The sequence below is a fragment of the Prinia subflava genome, chromosome 27 (assembly GCF_021018805.1).
Source record: "Prinia subflava isolate CZ2003 ecotype Zambia chromosome 27, Cam_Psub_1.2, whole genome shotgun sequence".
NCBI classification, from domain to species: Eukaryota; Metazoa; Chordata; class Aves; order Passeriformes; family Cisticolidae; genus Prinia; species Prinia subflava.
The window spans coordinates 2,754,615-2,774,089 of NC_086273.1; the positions used below are offsets into that span (position 1 = coordinate 2,754,615).

Sequence of the window (19,475 nt, forward strand, 5' to 3'; positions counted from 1 at the left end):
AGCAAGATCTTCGTTACTGTGAGAGTAACTCAGCAGAAGGACCAGTTGTGATAGAGGTTGTGGAGACTCCTTTGGAGACATTCAGAAGCCAACTAGACATAAATCTGACTAATGGTCTCTGGGAGACCCTGTTTGAGTGTGAGTTTGGACTAGAAGACCTCAAGTGGTCCCTTCCAATCTTACCCATTTGGTGGTTTGTGAGGGAAGGAGGAGCTTTTTATTCATCTCCCCTCTGTCCTCTCTCCTCTCATGACCGGACCTGAGGGAACAGTGGGAGCTGTGCCAGGGCAGGGTTAGGGTGGATATCAGGAAAAGGTTCTTCCCTCAGAGAGTACTGAGGCATTGAACAGGCTCCCCAGGGTTTGGTCATGGCTCCAAGACTGACAGAGCTCCAGGAGTGTTTGGACAATGCCCCCAGGCACAGGATGGGATTTTTGGGGTTTTCTGGGTACAGCCAGGAGCTGGAATCAGTGATCCCTGTGAATCCCTTGCAGCTCAGGATATTCTATGATCCTGTGATTCTTTCCAGAACACGTGTGTCCTTGAACCTTGGAAGATGGACACTTCAGGGAGAGAAGGACCATAGGATTGTGAGAGCCCCAGAGAAAGAGCTTAAGGGAATCCTGGGCTCAGGCCTTTATGGATGCTGAAAACTTAATCAGAGAGAGAAATCAGGCAACAGCAGAGTCTGTGTGAAATCAAGTCACATAGCTTTCTCACACTGGCCTGAGAAATTGTGAGGAGGAATCATAATAGACCTAGAAGCTGAGAAAACAGTCTCCACAGGTGTTGTTTTTCAAACTTGTTCTTTACCTGCAAGTGTGGGCGAGGGGTGTTGTTCTGAGTGTCCAGTCATTTCTCTTTCCTTGGAAATGTCTATAAAAGACAGGCAATGTCTAAAAAAGTATGGTGAAAAAATAAAGATCACTCTCTGCCTTCTGAGAATGGAGAGTCCGTGTTCATTGTTCTTCTGCAGTCCCTAATCCTACAGCAACATATGGTGACCTGACATTCGAAGGACTGGAGTCTGCCTCTGCCTCCTCTTGAGAGAATCAGAGTGTTTTTCCCCCACGTGCTCCTGGAGAGCTACAAGTCTCTGCAACCCTGGGTAGCTGAGCTGGCCCCGAGAGGCTAGCTTGGGACGGTACCCAACAAAGTTAATGTTTGCAATCCAGCAGCAAACAACTGCCTTGTGCAGGCTGTAGGGACAAGGATCTTCACAAAACAGCAGACCAGTTCTCTAGAAGAACCGACCGTGCCTTCAGTGAAGGCTTCGTTCCTGGAATTTCTCTGTGCTTTGAGCAGCCACAGAATATTTCCCTTTGCAGGCAGCTCCTTTTGCCTCCCTCGGCTCCTCCTCCTTCTTCCTCTGCATTGCAATGGCCACAGAATGGTCTCCACTTCATCAGCGCCCCCCACCCTTCCTTATCTCAAGACAGCTTTGTTTATGCTCTGTCAGAAGATGCTTCTTTAAATCCTAAGGAATAGTTATTTCTTTCTGAGGGAGGCAGTGGCTTCAAGTTCGTCTGGTTTCCACCCTCCCTCCCGCCCCTTCCTTTTCTTCTTAGGGCATCTCTAGTTAATAGAATTGAAGTTTTAAATGTCTGTTTGTGAAGGGGTAAACAAGCAATTTTTGTTGCACTTTCACAGATAACAAAATTTAAAAAATAGTAATAATTCTACATCGTAACTGTTATTGGTTGTAAGTTTTAAGTGTTATCTCAGCTCCCTAAGATAGTTCTTAGTGATATATTGAGTACATAACATGAATTTACTGATACGATAACAAATATTGTTGATAAGTTATTGTTTCATAGCCAGCTTCTTCTCATATACTTCACCATTTACTTGAGTGTAATTATTTATAAGACACCTGTCGCTCCAGGTTTTTCCTTGTCTTCTAGTTCTTATGTTACTTTTAAAAGAATTTTTCAGATTTCTAAGAAATGTTGTCTGATCAGTTCTGGTCACAGAATCACTCCAATAGTTTGCTGAGTTCAAAGCATCCCTAACCTGACAGGATTTCGGAGGAAATCAGTTATTAGATGGTTCAATTAGTCTTTACCCCAAGATTCTTAAGAACCTTGTTTTAAAATCTGTGTAGGGGACCCCTTTCCAGTTAGAACTTCAGCACTGGCCACACCTTAAGTTCTTCCTGGATGGGAATTTGCCAACAGGCCCAGATGTTTTCTGCAACAAAATTACATATGAGCTATTTGACTAGTCAATTTGACCTATAAGTGGGGAAGCTGAATCTGTTCTTTTTGGAATGAGCTTAGAGATCGTTGTCCAGAAATGATTCATTTAAAATTTTCACCTGTTTGCAGTTTTGGGGCTGATGGTACAGAGTTGAATACTTGATAATTTCACATTTGCTATTGATTATGTTTATTACCTGAGTAATTCCTGATTACTCTAAGTTTTGGGTTCTAAGTATAACCACAGACATATACCCCATTTTTTAAAATAAAATTTAAAAAGGGGAATTTATAGGCAATGATTCTGAATAATGCAATAATTTATACTAGAGGTTTGAAAAAAGAATTATCAGATCTGAATTTTGATTGACTAACAACAGTAAAGCCTAGTTAATAAATTAACTTAAGGAGAAGATATGCCTGTGTTTTATCATCAGCAAGTTCACAGCAGTCACCTGTTCAAAATTTGATTAAATATCAATCACCTTTGAGGAATGAGGCCCAGTAGAAAGAAAAATCATTGTGTAGCCTCTCTGGCCCGAACAAGAACAGAAGAGTGACTGCAAAGAGACAATTATGTGTCTGGAAATTATACAGACAATTTGATAACAAAAGCCTATGTCAACATCATGGTATTGTGTTTCTACTAATTTTCTGCAGTTATTCCTTGTTTCAGGATTCAAGAAGCCATTCAGTGATGTCAAAGATCAGCACCTTTAGCTGGCAGATTTGTCACTGATTTTCAATTATTTGGACTCTAAAGCAAGGATTATTTATCCTGATTGTACCTCATGGAATACCTCACATGCCTTTGGTTTCTGCTTTTGCAGTTACCAAGGGCTGTGGTTTTACTTTGTGGTGATTGGGATCATGCAGATCTTTGGAAATATGGTTCTATTATTTCTACATTCCAAAACCAGGCACAGGCAATTGGAAAAAAGTTCTATATGTAGTTGATTTCCTTGTAGTGCCACAGAATTCAAACAGTCTTGTCATTCGAAATTACTCTCTTTTGTTGCAGTCGTCAGGCGAGATGCACCTGCCTCGAGAGAAGGTATGGGTGCAGGATGTGACCACGAATAAGTGGGAATACCTGTGTGGGCTTGTCTCTTGGGGTCACGGGTATGCACACGTTTCCATGGATACTGGGGTGCAGTGGGTGCCTGCAGGGTGTGTTCACCCTGACCTGCAACACCAAGAGCAGAATGTGGCAAACGGGCAACCTTTGGGTGATGATCAGGATGCCAATTATAATTCAGACAGTCTTTTTACAAGTAGAGAATGAGTATTCTATCCTTTTCTTTGTTTCTAAAGTAGTGAGTGTTGACAAGGTAGACTGCCAGTTTCTTGAGCAGACTGATGTTTGTTTACTGTATTAGAATTGGTAACTGACTCCTTGCAAGGACAAACAACAAGACCTGATGTTGGTGCATGAAGAATTCGATGGCATGTGCCAGGAAATCTCCCATATAATTTTAAATCGGTGTCAGATTTGGGTTCTTTTTGGTGACTGACAAATCACTAAAGGGACCTCCTGTGCCATGTTTGTTCTCTTTGCTGCAAGGGCCCTGTGGAAGATCACAGACGCTGCCTTCCGCCTTAAAACAGAAGGAGGAACTATTGATGCTGGAAATCTGATTGGAGAGAGAAATCAGGCATCAGCAGAGTCTGTGTGAAATTAAGTCACATAGCTTTCTCACACTGGCAAAAGAAATTGTGAGGAGGAATAACAATAGTCCCAGAAGCCGAGAAAACAGTCTCCACAGGTGTTGTTTTCAAACTTGTTCTTTACCTGCAAGTCTGTTCGAGGGGTGTTGTCCTGAGTATCCAATCACTTCTCTTTTCTCAGAAATGTCTATAAAAGGATACTGAAAATATAAAGATGGCTCTTTGTTTTCAAGGTGGAGAGTCTGTGTTGTTCTTCTGCCATCCCAAATCCTACAATGAAAAGTGATGTACTGCAGATGTTCTAGATCCTCCCCCTTTTCCAGTGCAGTCTCAATCAGTCCATGGCAGGTGGTGGGACTGTGCTCCCACCCCTGGGGCAGTGGGTTCCAGGTGTCCTGCACTCCCCTCCACGGGAAGGCAAACTGAGGCCTGCATTCTGCTGCCACAGGAATGGAGAAAAATGCACTGGCAATGTCAATAGCACCACTTGGCTGCCTTGGACTCCAGCTCCTACTGGAGCTCCAACATGTCTGGCACAGCAGCGCTCAGTGGTGGAGTCACTTCATTCAAGGCACAACAGTCCACAGTCAATCTCCATTCTCTGTCAGATTTGCACACAGGCCAGATGGGGCTGTTGAAGGGTGAGTGTGTTTTGCTGACCAGCCCTTGGCTCTCCAGCTCTCGGATCATCTTGTGCATGGGGATCACAGCATCTCCAGTTGTTCTGTACTGTCAGGGATGCACTGTTGAAGTGGCAATTGGCACTCATTGCTCTTCCCCCTTCAGGAGTCCTGCTGCAGATGGGTTCTCTGATAGTGCAGGCAAGGTGTTCAATTGCTAAACACCCTCTGTCTCTACAGCTGCTATCCCAAACACCCACTTGAGTCCCTTTGGGTCTTTGTAATACCCATTTTGGAGGAAGTCTGTGCCCAAAAGGCATGGGGCCTCGGGGCCAGTTACAATAGCGTGTTTCTTCCAGTCATTTCCAGTCAGGCTCACATCAACTTCTACCAAAGGAAAATCCTGTGATCTCCCTGTCACACCAGCAACAGAAACAGATTCTGTGCCTACATGTCTGGATGGGATTAATGTGCACTGATCTGTACTGCAGAGATTTGGGCAATGTCCTCTTTCATCTCCTCCCTGAGTTTCTTGGGGTTCTCCTCTATCTTGTCTTCCAATTTCTGCAGACGTGTTTCCACAGCTGCTATTCTTGCATGTGTTTGGCCATGCACAGCATCTGCAGATGCTCAGAGCTTCTTCCCCATATCCAACTTGGTCTCCTCTGTGTCATCCCCCTTCATTATTGCTAAAGCAGAAGAGTGTTCTTGTGGCCCAAGTCAGTCAAGTTTTCCCCACATCACAGGTGTACATGGTACCAAGTCTGGGTTCCTTATGTTTAGCTCATCTGAGAAGACAATCTCTGCCCCTGCCATTTCTCTCAAGCCTTGAATCCCTTGTTCTCTGCTCTTCCACTGGGTTTGCTGCATCTAGAGATGGTCTGCACACAGATATCTTTGTGCCACACTTGCCAGGACCCGTTCCCAGAGACTGCAAGGGTGAGCCTCCCTCATCATTCCTTGGTCGATAACGGGATCCTGTGACAGGGATCGCAAATGCCTCGTTTCAGTTCCCTCCAGAATTGTAGCCTGGCCTGCAGCATCCCAAAGATGGACTAACCAACTAATTATAGATTCATCAGTTTGCTGAGTGTAATCCTTCCTTAGGCCATGAAGCTCCTTAAGGGAATAGGACTCAACAATGTGCCAGTTGGTTTAGCCTCTGATTGGGTGTTGGGAAGCATTGAGGGTCCTTCACCTGGATCACTATAAGTGATGTACTGGTCAGTTTTGCCTGTGTGCTTCTTTCCCACAGTGACTGCCATTCTCTTAGGCTCACTGTCTGGTTTAGCTTCAGCCTGAGTAGCTGGGCTGTTGGCTGCAGCCTGAGGGACTGGGGTAGCTGCTGATTTATCTCCCTGCCCCCCTGCCTCTATCTGCTGCCCTACAGTATCTAGCAGTGTGCCATAAGCATATGCCAGGGACCAGCTCATTGCAATGAGCTTTTTCTCCTTAGAGAAAATCACAGCAGTTCTCTTCCTGATATTTCCCCACCTGGTCTGGGTTCTGAATTTGTTCATGTGGAAAGTCCCAGGATATAGGGTAAAAAAAATTCCTTTAAGGTTCAGCCCATTCTCTCCCATTCTCCACACCACACAGGATTTTCCACACTTGGTTCTACTTCTGGGTCTACTTCTGAGTCAGGGGTCTCATCAGCTCCTCTGGAAAGCTCAACCCTCACTCTAGAGAAGCTGCAAACCATATAGAGAAAGCTCACCAGGAAGGTGGTCTCTTGAACATTCTGAACAAACTGAACATTCTCAAAAAATGATGTAAAAGATTCAAAAGAGAAGAGGGAAATATACGTTTGAAAGGCTTCATCCCTATTTACTCCTCTAAAAACCTGTGTGAAATTACTAATAAATCCCCAAAACATGCTGCTGGAACTAAGATGCAGGGCAGGACGAAGAAATCATCAATCAAACATAGCTGGCGCAAACTCCAATACATTCAGAAACTTTCTATAAATCATTGTCATCGAGCCCAGGAGGATAGCTATTCATGCTCCCCTACTGTAGAGCTCCATGTAAAGGACAATACTGGAGCTATTTTCAGATAAGAAAATAAACCTAAGGACCAGAAAGGTATTAAAACCTCAAAAAAGCCTAGGGAACAGAAACACAGGAAGGACTCCACCACAAGGGACGCTATGAATTCAAGAAGCAAAATGGCTACTGCCTGCTTTATCCCCACACAAAGTACAACCAAAATGCAATCGGTACAAGTTTTTTCCACATCTCACACCATGCTCTGGGCACAAATAAAAATGTATTTGTCCTGGTTTAGGGCAAATTTGTGAGGAAACATCTGAATGTGGTTCTTCTGGAGAAGCAAACCCAAACGGCTCCTCCCCCGATGGGTCCAGGACAAAAAAATTGCCTTAGAGAAAAGTGGAAAAAACTAATTTACAATAAAGTTAAAGAATAAAGAATGAATAATATGAAACAATAAAACATCTGGTTGCTCTGAAGAGAGTTGGTAACATTGAGAGTCCTTGCTGTGGGTGTATCTCATCTCGCTCAGTCCCTTATCAGTTCCACCGGTGCTGGAAAATGCTGAGATCCAGGCCCCGGTGGGCCCACAGGTGTGAGATCCCAGTGTCTCTCTGGGTTTGTCAGTCCAAGAAAGGTTGAACCAGTCCCAAGAAAAAAGCAAAAAACAGACCATGGAATCTCTCTGCCTCAGCTAGCTCAAACTGACTGAAAGCAAAGGCAATCTCTGTCCCACAGTCTGTCCGTGCTTCAGACGAACACCGTCCAGGAGCTGCAATGTGCAGGAGGGAGTGCTGTTTCTGCAAACAAACTCAGCGCTGCTTCTTTCTCCCCCTTGGCTCTCAGAACCAGTCTGAAAGGCACAGAACTCAATATACAGCACAACCAGAGCAGACCATTGGGGATACAAGCACCATCAAGTCACCCCAGCACAGGGAGGGGGCCGAGCCGGTTCTCCACGGGGCCGCCCCCAGCTCGCCGCCTGCTCGGTGCTGATGTCGGCGATGTCGGGGATGTGCCACAAGTGCTGCAGCTTCTGTGGGGACACCCCCGGGGTGACACCGCTGCCACCCACGTCCCCACAAGGTGAGACCTGTGCCACAGCCACCACCAGCACCTTGCAGCTGCCTGGGACAGGAGGCAGAGGTGTGTGGCGGGGTGTCCCCAGGGATGTCAGGCTGTGCAGGGGCTGCCAGGCTGTCTCAGCAATGCAGGGCTGTCCCTGTGGGTGTCCCAGTGTCCCCTTGGATGCCAGGCTGTGCCGTGGCTGCCAGGCTGTCCCCAGTTATCCTGGGATGTCCCTGTGGGTACTAGGCTGCCCTGACAGGTTCCAAGCTGTCCTGAGGGCTGTCAGGCTGTCCCAGGGGTGTGACACAGTGCCCATCTGGGCAATCTGGGGTACCCCGTGCCCACTGTGGGATGGCCATGATCAGCTGCAGGTGAGTCAGGGAAGAGGATCCACATCCCACAGGCAATGGTTGGCACTGGATGAGGTAGAGGAGGTGGAAGGGGATAAGGAGGAGGCAGCCTTGCAGGGCCCACCTGGGCAAAAGGGTAATCAGTGCTGGGGTAGTCCAGGACAGGGCTGGCCCTGTCGTTCAGCAGCTGGAAATGGTGGGACTGTCCCAGTCTGCACCAGCTGGGGAAGAAGAACCTGATGGGGACAGCAGAGGGGTCTCAGCACTGCATCTCCAAGAGAGCACAACCCCAATCAGCCATCAGAGCCAGGCTGGGGCTGTACCTGATCCTGGACATCACCACCTGGCTGCAGGACTTGTTGATGGTGCAGCGGTGGCTGGGTGGAAAGAAGCTGCTCAGATCCTCCATGGCCAGGATGAAGAGCAGGTGGCACAGAGGCAGCTCGACTGGGGACTGAGAGCAGGGCTGGGACCTCCAGCAAGGATTGGTAAGGAATACTTAGCCCACAGCCAGGACCTCAAGCCCATGCCTGGTACCTCAAACCCACAACTGGAATCCAGAGCACATGGTCAGGGCGCCCTGTTGAAGAGAAGCACAGGATCCCCTCCTTGCTGGCACCATCACTGCAACCAACCGGATACCAGCCGCTCCGACACTCCTGAGGCAGTGGGGTGGGAGACTCTTGGGATCCCCCAGAGTCCTGCTCCCTTCAGCACTCCCGAGGCACTGGGCTTGAGGTTGAAGAGGTTCCAGGGGCCCTAACGGGCCCTGCCTCCATCTCCAGCCCCCTTCTTCCACAGTCCATGCTCTGCCTGGTCCTTGACATCTCAAAGATGACCACAGAGGTGCCAGGGCTGTTCCTGGGCTGTGTCTCCAGCAGGACCCTCAGGTGAGGACAGGGGTCACCCCATGCCAGGGGACCCTGGGGAGGGGGTGCAGCCCCTGCCCCACAGATCTGGGGCTGACAGGGCCCCGTGCCCAGCACGGCCTCCACCTCCATCAGCACCGTGGCCACCGGCACCGCTCAGGACTTGGTGAAGCCACGGCTGCCGGCGCTGTCCCCGTGGGAGCTGACACTCATCTCCAAGGGGCTCTGGGAGTGCCACCGAGCCGGGACGTGCCAGGCTGTGCCATCCAACCACTGACACTCCATTCCACCCCACTCTCTGATCCAAGAATTGCTGCTCCTCCCTGTTGTGGGGCAAAAGTTGGAAGTTGATTTTCTCCCGGTGGCACTGGCCAAGCCCTGAGCCAGGGCAGGACCTTTCCCTGGAGCTCTGAGGGCGCTGGGTTTGTTCAGCTGCAGCAGAGCAGACGCAGCTCAGAGCTCCCCGGGGGCTGCGGCTCCTCCCGAGGGGCAGCGCGGGGGCAGCTCCGACCTCTGCCCCGGGGGAGCAGGGACAGCACCCGAGGGAAGGGCTGGGGCTGGGCCAGGGCAGGGCTGGGCTGGAGAGCAGCAAAAGCTTCTTCCCCCACAGGGGCTCAGGCACTGACCAGGCTCCCCAGGGAATGCTCACAGCCCCGGGGATGCCAGAGCTCCAGGAGCCTTTGGACACCGCTCCCAGGGATGCACAGGCTGGGATTGTTGGGCTGTCCTGGACAGGGCCAGGGCTTGGACTCCATGATCCCATGGCTCCCTCCCAGCCCAGCCCATTCTGCAATTCTCACCCTTTGGCTCAGCCTTTGTGTCCCCTGCAGGCGCTGGCAGAGCTGTTGGCTGGGGCAGGAGCAGGGCAGCCCCAGCGTTCCCGTCTGTGTGACACAACAGGGACAGCCCCAACATTCCATCCCTGGAGACGCTCCAAGGGAAGTGTCCACACCCGTGTCCAGCCAACACAACTGACTGGCCACTGACCCTGAGTGACCACGGCCCTGCCAGCCCGGAGGCACCGCTGGGGCAGCTGCATCTCAGCCGTGTCCCACCTCCTGCAGCCCCTCCTCTGCCCTGAACCCTCCTGCACCACAGGGAGGGGCTCATTTCAGTGCCCCTCAGGGGTCTCCTCTTGGGGTTGGAGAACACCTGGCAATGGAACCTTGGGGTGAAATGTAGAGATTTTGGTTCTCCCTAGCAAGGCCAGAAGTGAAACTTTGTTCCTTTTGCCTTGGTGCCTTGGAGGCCCCTGGGTGTTTTCTGCACTGAGTTCCAGCCCCCAGCATTCACTGAAGGCGCTCCCTGCAAATGTCCCACTGCCAGTGCCCTGTGCTTGTGTCACCTGCTGTGGCTGGGCATGAACAGAGCTCCTGGACTTGCATTTCCAAGTGGAAACTAAAACTGAGGGACTGGAGATACAAGTATACAAAAACTGGAATGGGAGCATCTGCTGAGGGGGAAATCTCCTCAACCTTTAGCAGCCCATGTGAACTCTGGGATTCTCTTCTGCTGAGAAACTTGAGGTGTCTGGCTGAGCAGGAAAGGTGACCCTGACATAGGAATTTTCATTTGATAAAGGAGAGCCTTGGCATAGAAAGAACACTGTGCCCTTGGCAAGGAGGGATTGTGTTAAAAGAGCTGTCACATCCCTGCTGGGTTGGACATGGAAAGTTGTGGTGCCATCCTTTCCTTCCCTCCAGCCCTCAGCTGGAACTTGGATTGAACAGGGGCATGAGAAGAAAGGAATTTCCCTGCCAGGGCAGGGCTGTGGTGCAACACATCCCCCAGCAGGAGTCTGGAGCAGCCCAAGGCTCTGTGTGCCCAGGCAGAGGCAGGCAGGACGCAGAGCTGTCAGCAAAGGAAGGGCCCAGCCAGGTGGGGCAGCCGGGGGATGACGACAGCCTGCAGGGACAGAGGCGCAGGGCATGGACACCGTAGCACAGCCTGGGCTGCACAGGGCACAGGCATGGGCAGCAGCTGAAAGGCCCTGACACAGCCAACTCCTGCAGCACTTGGGCCATGGCTGCTGGCCCTGGGCCTGAGGCATCAGGAGGAGACAAGTGACCCTTGCAGGCCTGGGGCCTCATTGCCTCCTTGTCCCTGCTCAGCAGCCTGGCAGGGGCCGCCCCATGGTGCTGCCCTTGGCATTGCACATCCCCACATCCCAGTGGCCCGGGAAAAGCCCTGAGCAAGGAGGGAGGGACAGGATCTGCCTTGGCAGGGGCTGGGCTCAGGTTTTGGCCCTTTGCATTCCTGAAACACATCCAGGTTTGGTCAGCATTAGAAACACCTTTGCCTTGTTTGTCCCCACCTGTCATCTCTGCCTGCAGTGTTCTGCTCTAACTGGAACATGGGGAAACTTTTTCAATCATGTCCCTCAGTGGAACCCATTAAAACTTTAAGAAACATCAGTATTTCAATTTAATTTTGACTTCTTGAGAAGTTTTTTGAAAACTCTCTCAGGGACTGAGTCTGATGTAAACAACACCAAATCCCCAAGAGGCTTATTAAAGTCCTTCCACTTTTTCTTTGCTGCTGAGCTGGGCCAGGCTCCTGGCACAGGGGCAGATTCTGGAAACCAGGAAGAGCTTTAAAAGGACATTTCTCCTGAGGAGACGCTCTTCTCCCAGACCAGCAGGGCTGAGGGCACTGCCTGCAGGTACCTGAGAGCAGGAATGAAGCAGACAGAGGCTCAAGAAACTGGAAGGACATTTCTGAGCGTTTTCGTGGAGAAAAGTTCACCACTTCTAACAGGGTAAGTCTCTGCCAGCAGGGATCTCCTCAAGCTGAGCCAGGACAGCACTGAGGTGACTGTAAGGATGGCTCTGCTGCCCTTGCTGCTTTGGGGGAGGATGTGCTCCAGAGCGGGGCTGCCCTGGGCACCGTCAGAGGGACAGGGCAGGACGGCTCCTGCTGCCAGGGACGGCTGCAGGGGCTGAAGCTGGGGCTGCAGCCAGGGCTGCCCAGGGCTGTGGTGCAGAGCAGGTGCTGCAGCCCTGAGGGCTCTTGGCCAGCCCAGGGCATGTGCCACCTGCCAGGGGCAGCTCTCAGCCTGCCAGGCAGCTCCCATGGACTGTGGGGAGAAGTTGGAGGTGGAAGGAGCCACCCCCATCAGGGCAGATTCCTGCTGCTGTGGAGATGGTGCTGCATGGCCAGGGTTGCTCTCAGCTTTCTCATGAAGGAAAGGGAGAGGGGCTGTCAGGGTTGTCTGTGTCACTGACACTCCTGCACTGTCACCCTGGGGATCAGCAGATGTATCTGAGATCTCCCTCAGAAAGTGCCTCCTCAGCCTCCTCTAGCTACAGACAGCAGCAGCAGCACCTTGGCTTGCAGCATCTGTGTTTGTGTGAGCTGCCCTTAAGGCCCTGGTGCCAGGGAGATGCCCCTGGGCAGTGCCCTGTGCTGGGAGGGGTGTGCAGGGCAGAGCTGAGCCCCCAGGGCTGGGCTGGGCTCTGGGAGCAGTGGCAGGGACAAGACTTGCATAAACAGCTCTCATTAGGTACAACTCCAGGCAGCAGAGAGCCAGACCAAGCCTGGATATCTCTTCCTGTGTAAAAACACAGAAAAAAAAAGGAGGGAAGTCTTTAGGGAAATTTATTTTTAAATTGCAGCTTTCAGATAGTCCACTTTATTTTTCAGGCATGTTTTAAGAGCCATCACCCTGAAATACAGGGATGTGTACTTAGCAAAGGGCATCTGCGTGAGGCCAGCAAGTCTGACTGTCCTGGGGTACAGACAGGTTTGTTTTCCCTCTGGGCTCCCCAGTGTTGAGGCTGACAGAAATACTGAAGATGAGGCAGTAATTCAGAAGCAGCTGAAACATGAACTGCAAGAAGTTTAGAAAAGTTCCCTTAGAAGAAGAGAAGTGATTGTGAGGGGAATCAAAATAAAATAGCACAGGATTGATACAAAGAAATTGGTTCCACCTTGTCAATGTCTTCTTTCATCAGGGCACGATGCCCAGAGTGACCAAATGTCCAACAGCAGCTCCATCAGCCACTTCCTCCTGCTGCCATTGGCACACACACGGCAGCTGCAGCTCCTGCACTTCTGCCTCTTCCTGGCCATCTCCCTGGCTGCCCTCCTGGCCAACGGCCTCATCATCAGCGCCGTAGCCTGTGGCCACCTCCTGCACAGCCCCATGTTCTTCTTCCTGCTCAACCTGGCCCTCAGCGACCTGGGCTCCATCCTCACCACTGTCCCCAAAGCCATGCACAATTCCCTCTGGGACACCACGAACATCTCCTATGAAGGATGTGCTGCACAGGTGTTTTTAATTTTCTTCTTCCTTGGATCAGAGCTTGCCCTCCTGACCGTGATGTGCTACGACTGCTACGTGTCCATCTGCAAACCCCTGCACTACGGGACCCTCCTGGGCAGCAGAGCTTGTGCCCACATGGCAGCAGCTGCCTGGGCCAGTGCCTTTCTCAATGCTCTGCTGCACACAGCCAATACATTCTCCCTGCCCCTGTGCCATGGCAATGCCCTGGGCCAGTTCTTCTGTGAAATCCCACACATCCTCAAGCTCTCCTGCTCCAAATCCTACCTTAGGAAGTTTTGGCTTATTGCTTTTAGTATCTCTTTAGGACTTGGTTGTTTTGTGTTCATTGTTTTCTCCTATGTGCAGATCTTCAGGGCTGTGCTGAGGATCCCCTCTGAGCAGGGACGGCACAAAGCCTTTTCCACCTGCCTCCCTCACCTGGCTGTGGTCTCCCTGTTTCTCAGCACTGCATTATTTGCCCACCTGAAGCCCCCCTCCATCTCCTCCCCATCGCTGGATCTGGCACTGTCAATTCTGTACTCGGTGGTGCCTCCAGCCCTGAACCCCCTCATCTACAGCCTGAGAAACCAGGAGGTCAAGGCTGCAGTGTGGAAACTGATCACTGGACGATTTCAGAAACATTAAACTGCTGGCCAATTTCTGTAAATAGTTTGTAATAAAAGTCACCTGTGATACTTCTTCCTGGTGTCATTTTGGAGGTTGTTTTTCTCTGTTTGACTTTTTAAATGATGTCCACAAAGAAATGTCATTTTTTGTGTCCTTTCTGATGTTGTTTCTCTCCACCTTTTCTGTGGCCACGAACTGTTTCAATGAGGGGCTGTACTCTCAGTGGCTTTAAATTAACTAAAGGACCTCCCGAAAGTTTTCTGCAGAGATCCCCCTTTTGTTCCCTTCTCTGTGGCTGCAGTACCAGTGTCTGTGTGCAGAGCTGGGGCAGATCAGTGCTGGCACAGCAGCTGTGCCCAGCAGCAGCAGCACTTGGTGTTGCCAGTGCTGCTGCCGTGGCCCTGCCCCGCTGCCCTCCTGGCCCTGCTGTTGCTGTAGGGCCTGAGTGCTCTCGGGGCCGGGCACAGGGCTGGGGGTGGCAGTGCCGGGGCTGCAGCAGGGACAGGCCATGGGCACTGCTGGGGCAGCGCTGACGCCTCAGGCCAGGGCCTGGGGGCTGCAGGCTCCTTGCCCAGGCTCTCTCCACAACATGGCCAGGCCAATGCTCAGCACAGAAAAGCCCCGTCAGCAGCCCCAGGCTGGCTGTGGGCAGGCTGGGGACAAACAGCATGGCTGGGGCTCTGCAAGGTCCCTGGGGGCGACGGGAAGGAGCAGCAGAGCAGGGGCTGATCCATCCCCACTGCGCTGGACACCCCAGGGCAGCGTCCCAGAGCAGCCTCATGCACCTGCCAACAACATCCCCCCTCTGCAGCCCTGGCCTCTCCCCCAGCTCACACAGGTGCTGCATCCTTGCAGGCACAGACACGGCAGCACTGCCTCAGGAGCCCTTGTTTGCACTGCCCAGAGCAGGCATGAGCACCCCCATGGTGTTGGTGTGGGGAGATGAACCTGAGTGAGCACAAATGCCATCAGCCCCTGGGGCCAGGAAGGGCTGGGGGACAGGAGAGAAACCCCTCAGGTTTGTGGTGGCCTCTGAAGTCAGCCAGAAAGTTTGTTCCCATGTGAGTTTCCTGTCCCACTGCAGACGTTGTTTCTCAGAGCCAGGGCTGCCTGCCAGCCACCTCCAAACTGCCCTGAGAATTTCATTTGCTTCACCTTTTTTTTCTTTACTATTTCCTGGTAAATTTTTTATCCAGTTTCCCACCCCTGTTCCCTCAACAATAAACAGTCAATTCCTGCTTGTCCTCTCCTCTCTGGCCCCACTCCACATTTCAGTTCCTTCACTGGTACCAAGGGAACGTCCCTTGGTGAGCAGGATCATCCTCCAAGTGCTTCAGGAATTGTCTGCAGGATCCTGCAGGGCCTCCTGCTGCTCCCTTGCCAGAGGCACCACAGGCCAGGGGGGCACATCTGCCCTGCTGTGTCTGCCTGTGGGGCTCCCTGCTCTGGGCAATGAGGAGGGGCTGCAGAGGCTCTGCAGGACTGACAGGATGGGCTTTGGGGTTGTGAGGAGAAGCTGAGGGACCTGGGCTGCTGCACCTTCTCAAGAGGAGGCCCAGGGCTCATCCTGCAACTGCTGCAAGGGTGGTTTCAGAGAATCACAGGATCAGCAAGGTTGGAAAAGACCTTGGAGATCACCAAGTCCAACCTGTGCCCTGACACCACCTTGTCTCCCCTGAGCCTCCTCTTCTCCAGGATAAACAACCCCAGCTCCCTCAGCCACTCCTCACAGCACTTGTGTTCCACACCCCTCACCAGCCTTGTTGCCCTTCTCTGGACACACTCCAGCCCCTCCATGTCCTTCCTAAATTGGGGGCCCAGAACTGGACACAGCACTCGAGGTGCAGCCTCAGCAGTGCCCAGCACAGGGGAAGAATCCCTGCCCTGCTCCTGCTGCCCACACCATTCCTGATCCAGGCCAGGAGCCATTGGCCTTCTTGCCCACCTGCCCACACTGCTGCCTCATGTCCAGCCTGCTGTCCAGCACTGCCCCACGTCCCTTTCTGCCTGCCCACTGTCCAGCCACTCTGTCCCCAGCCTGGAGCACTGCAGGGCTTGTTGTGGCCAAAGTGCAGGACCCGGCCCTTGGTCTTGTTCAGCCTCACCCTGTTGGATTTGGGCCCTGGATCCAGCCTGTGCAGGGCCCTGTGCAGAGCCCTCCTACCCTCCAGCACATCCACACTCACACCCAGCTTGGTGTCACCTGCAAATTTGCTGATGCTGGACTCAATCCCCTCCTGCAGATCCTCAGTGCAGATATTGCAATCCACGCTGGCTGCCTCTGATCCCTGGGCCATCCTGGGGGTGCCCTGGGATGGCTCTCAAGGGGATCTGTTCCATCCCCTTGCTGGGCACCCAGGGCAGGCTGACAGGCCTGCAGTTCCCCACATCCTCTTTGCAGCCCTTCTTGGGGATGGGCTCCCATTGGCACCTCCAGTCCTCTGGGCCCTCCCTGCTGAGCCAAGACTGAGCAGAAATGATGGAAAGCAGCTTGGGGAGCTCATCCAGCAGCTCCCTCATGCCCCTAGCATGGATCCCATCTGGTCCCAGAGACACCTGTGAGCATCTGAGTGTCTCAGCAGGTCCCCAGCTGCTTCCTCCTGGATTGCAGGGGGGCTCTTGTGCTCCCTGTGCCCATCTACCAGCTCACGAGAACACTTGTCCTGAGGACAACCTGTCTTCTTGTTGAAAACTGAGGAAGAGAAGGGGTTAAGTACCTCAGCCTTTCTCTCATCTTTAGTTACTATATCCTGCACAATAAGAATGGAGGTTGTCCTGACCCCTCCTTTTGACATTAATGTATTGATAAAAACATTTGTATTATGCTTCACAGAAGCAGCCAGGTTATGCTCTAGTTGATTTTTGTGCTCTCTAATTTTCTTTCTGCATGACCTGACAACATCCCTAAATAACTCCTGAGTGTCCTTCCCCTCTGTCCAATGTTGATGGAACCTCTTTTTTCCCTGAGTTCCTGCAAAATCTCCAAGTCCAGCGAGGCCAGTTATTTTCCTTGCTACCTCACTTTTTGGCATAGAGGAACAGGCAGTTCCTATTCCTTCAAGATTTCTTTTCTGAAGGGTGTCCAACCTTCCTGCAGCCCCTTGTTTTATGGGCTGTTTCCCTTTAAAATATCACTACCCTTTTCTGTGCACCTCAAATCTGCATCCAGAAAATGCCAAAGTCTGCTCTTTGTAAGCCCATTGTAGCTGTTTTCTTGATACCCCTCGTTCTTTCACAGAATATTTAAAAACTCCATAATTTCATGGTCACTGTAGCCCTGGCAGCCACCATCCACCACATCTCCCTCCAGCCCTCCTCTGTTTCTGAACAGCAGGAGACAGAGCTTTCCTTGGCAGTGGGAAGAGAAGGAAACCTCCCCAAAGTGCAGCTTGCAAGGTTCAGCCGGGAGGTGAGGAAAAAGCCAAGTCCCTGCCAGGGCAGATTTTGGTGCAGGAGGTGTCCCAGCGTGAGCCTGGGCCATGGCCTGGCTCTGTGTGCCAGGAGCCGGCAGCGCTGGGTGCAGGGAGCCCAGGGAGGGCACAGAAATGCTGGGCTGAGAAATGCTGGGGGCACAGCGAGATGGGCGAGTGCAGCCGGCCAGGGCACAGGAGCAGCACGCACAGGGGGCACAGCCTGCAGGAGAGATGGCCCCGGGCTGGGCAGGGCTGGCAGGGCCACAGGCACCCAGGCCTTTGTCCCCTGGGCTCTGCAGTCCCACAGAAGGAACTTTCCTTTCAGGGCCTGTGCTTTGGCTCTGCCTGGGCCCTCCCTGAGGAGGCTGGCAGGGCTTGCAGGTTGATGCCATTTGTCCTTGCTGCCCCTGCCATCCCCCTGCCCCACAAACAGCCCCGAGCCACCCGCCAGGGACAGGCCCTGCTGTGCCAGCCTGGGCTCAGGGCTTGGCCTTTCTGCTCCCTGCAGCCAGCCCAGGCCTTGCTCAGCATTGCAGTTCCCTGCTCACAGCCTTGGGCTCCCTGCAATCCTGCCCTCAAGGATCTGCTCTCAGCAGTGCCTGCACAGCCTTGGGCACTGCCTGCCCTCAGTGGGGCCCAGGGATGCTCCAAGGGACTTGGAGTTTTGCTTCTGACCCCTTGAGCAGCTTCTGCAACCTTCTCTCAGTGCCTGGGGTTCCTGGGCTCAGCCCCGAATTTACTGTGGGACTGATGAACATACAGAAAGCCCTCAGGAGCTCCTTGTCATCCTTCAATTGTTTTCAAGCCTTCAGGGCTTTTGCAGCTGATTGCGTCAGTTTGGAGTTCTCTTAAGGAAGGAAGATTTCAAAGTGAACCTCCCTAATCAAGGTATTATAGATGGGCCAGGAGACCTTCTGCTCCAGAAAGAACGCCTTTATTGAGATAGCTCTTTTAGGGGTGGTGGCTCGGGGGCTGCGCACACCGCCGCTGCTCCCTCGGAGACACCGCAGTGGAGGAGGAATCTTCGGACCTGCTGCTCGTGCTGCAGAGCCGGCGCTTCTGTCCTTGTGGGAGTGGGTAGACAGACTCCTGTGGCTTGCTTGGTCCAGGGATGTCACCTTCTCACAGTACTTTCTTGGTGAGGGCGAGGAAGAAGAAGACTCTGCCTGGCAGCTGGATGGTCAGCCGACCTCGTGGTGCTGTCCTCGGGCTCCAGTTTGGTGCTGGTCCGTCGTTCTGGGGAATTATTTTCCCCAACTGGACTTCCTGGTGGGGCAATGCACCTTGGGAGCCTCTGAGTTTTTTGCATTGGAGGTTGGGTCGGCAGCAGCTTGATGGACAGGCGAGGAGCAGCAGCAGAGACGGAGTAACAGTAGCGATGTCTTGACAGGCAGGTGGGGAGCAGCGGAGGCGGTGCACAGCAGGGAAGGAGGAGTAGGGAAACTAGAAATCTAAGAACTGGGGTCACAGAACTGTAAAACAACTTATAACAAATGTTACAACAGGTGAACTGTATTCTTAACACTTCAAACTCTTTAGTGAACATATTCTTTAATTTGGGACGTTCATCTCAGTCCCCCCTCTTTCTTTTTGATCGGGCTGTTAGGCCCGCATCAATCACTTATTCTTTCCTGCAAACAATTCTCTTTAGACTTTTGGTATTGGTTATAAGCTCTTTTTGCATCACTCAATTCCTCTTCCTCAATTTCTATTTTCATTACCTTGGTTACTTTCAGGTCAGACAGTTCGGAGACTTGGAGACTCGTTTTCAGAGCTGAGGTCACAATTCGGATCAGAAGTGGAATCATGCATGGGAGGAGTATAAGACTTGCCATAGCACATAATATTATAAATCCTATTTTCTTCCACCAGCTACCCTTTAGGGTCCAAATGTTATCCCACCAATCAGTGTTTATTAGGGGCTGCCATTCTTGTGTGCCCACATGCTATTTTTCTTATTTCTCTAGAAATATTCTTGATGACATCACTTCTATCGTCAATCTCTAAGCAGCATTCTGATGTATTGAACTTTCCACAAATTCCCCCTTCATCTGCTAGCAGACAATCGACTGCAAGTCTAATTTGGTAAATAGTTGATCTGGTTTGAGCTAACTGATGACTTATGTGATCTAATGCCATTGCTGTTTTATTTGAAATGATCTCTAATACACCTTGTAATCTAATTATTCGGTTTAACATGTATATGGGAGTTCGATATCCCCACGACCCATCTTGTTCCCACGTAGCGGGCCCATATGTTCTTATTATTTCTTCTGGAGTCCAAATTTTACCTTTCCAGGTCTGGGTGCTTCCCAGATCTATTATTGTTCTCTTCTTTCTACTAGCAGATTTTAGGTTATCATATAGGGGAACTCCAAGTTTGTTTTCAAAATTTTGTGGTAGCAAG

At 51.7% G+C, this 19,475-nt stretch overlaps 2 protein-coding genes across 2 annotated transcripts in view; both read left to right on the top strand.

Annotated features, from left to right (window-relative positions):
* LOC134562336 (zinc finger protein 664-like) overlaps window positions 1-19,475 on the top strand; it is a 455,591-nt gene that overhangs the window by 374,610 nt on the left and 61,506 nt on the right.
* LOC134562434 (olfactory receptor 14C36-like) lies at window positions 12,739-14,452 on the top strand. The gene has a single exon (XM_063419830.1). It carries the CDS (start codon window positions 12,741-12,743, stop codon window positions 13,671-13,673), a length of 933 nt encoding a protein of 310 aa, XP_063275900.1. The 5' UTR covers window positions 12,739-12,740; the 3' UTR covers window positions 13,674-14,452.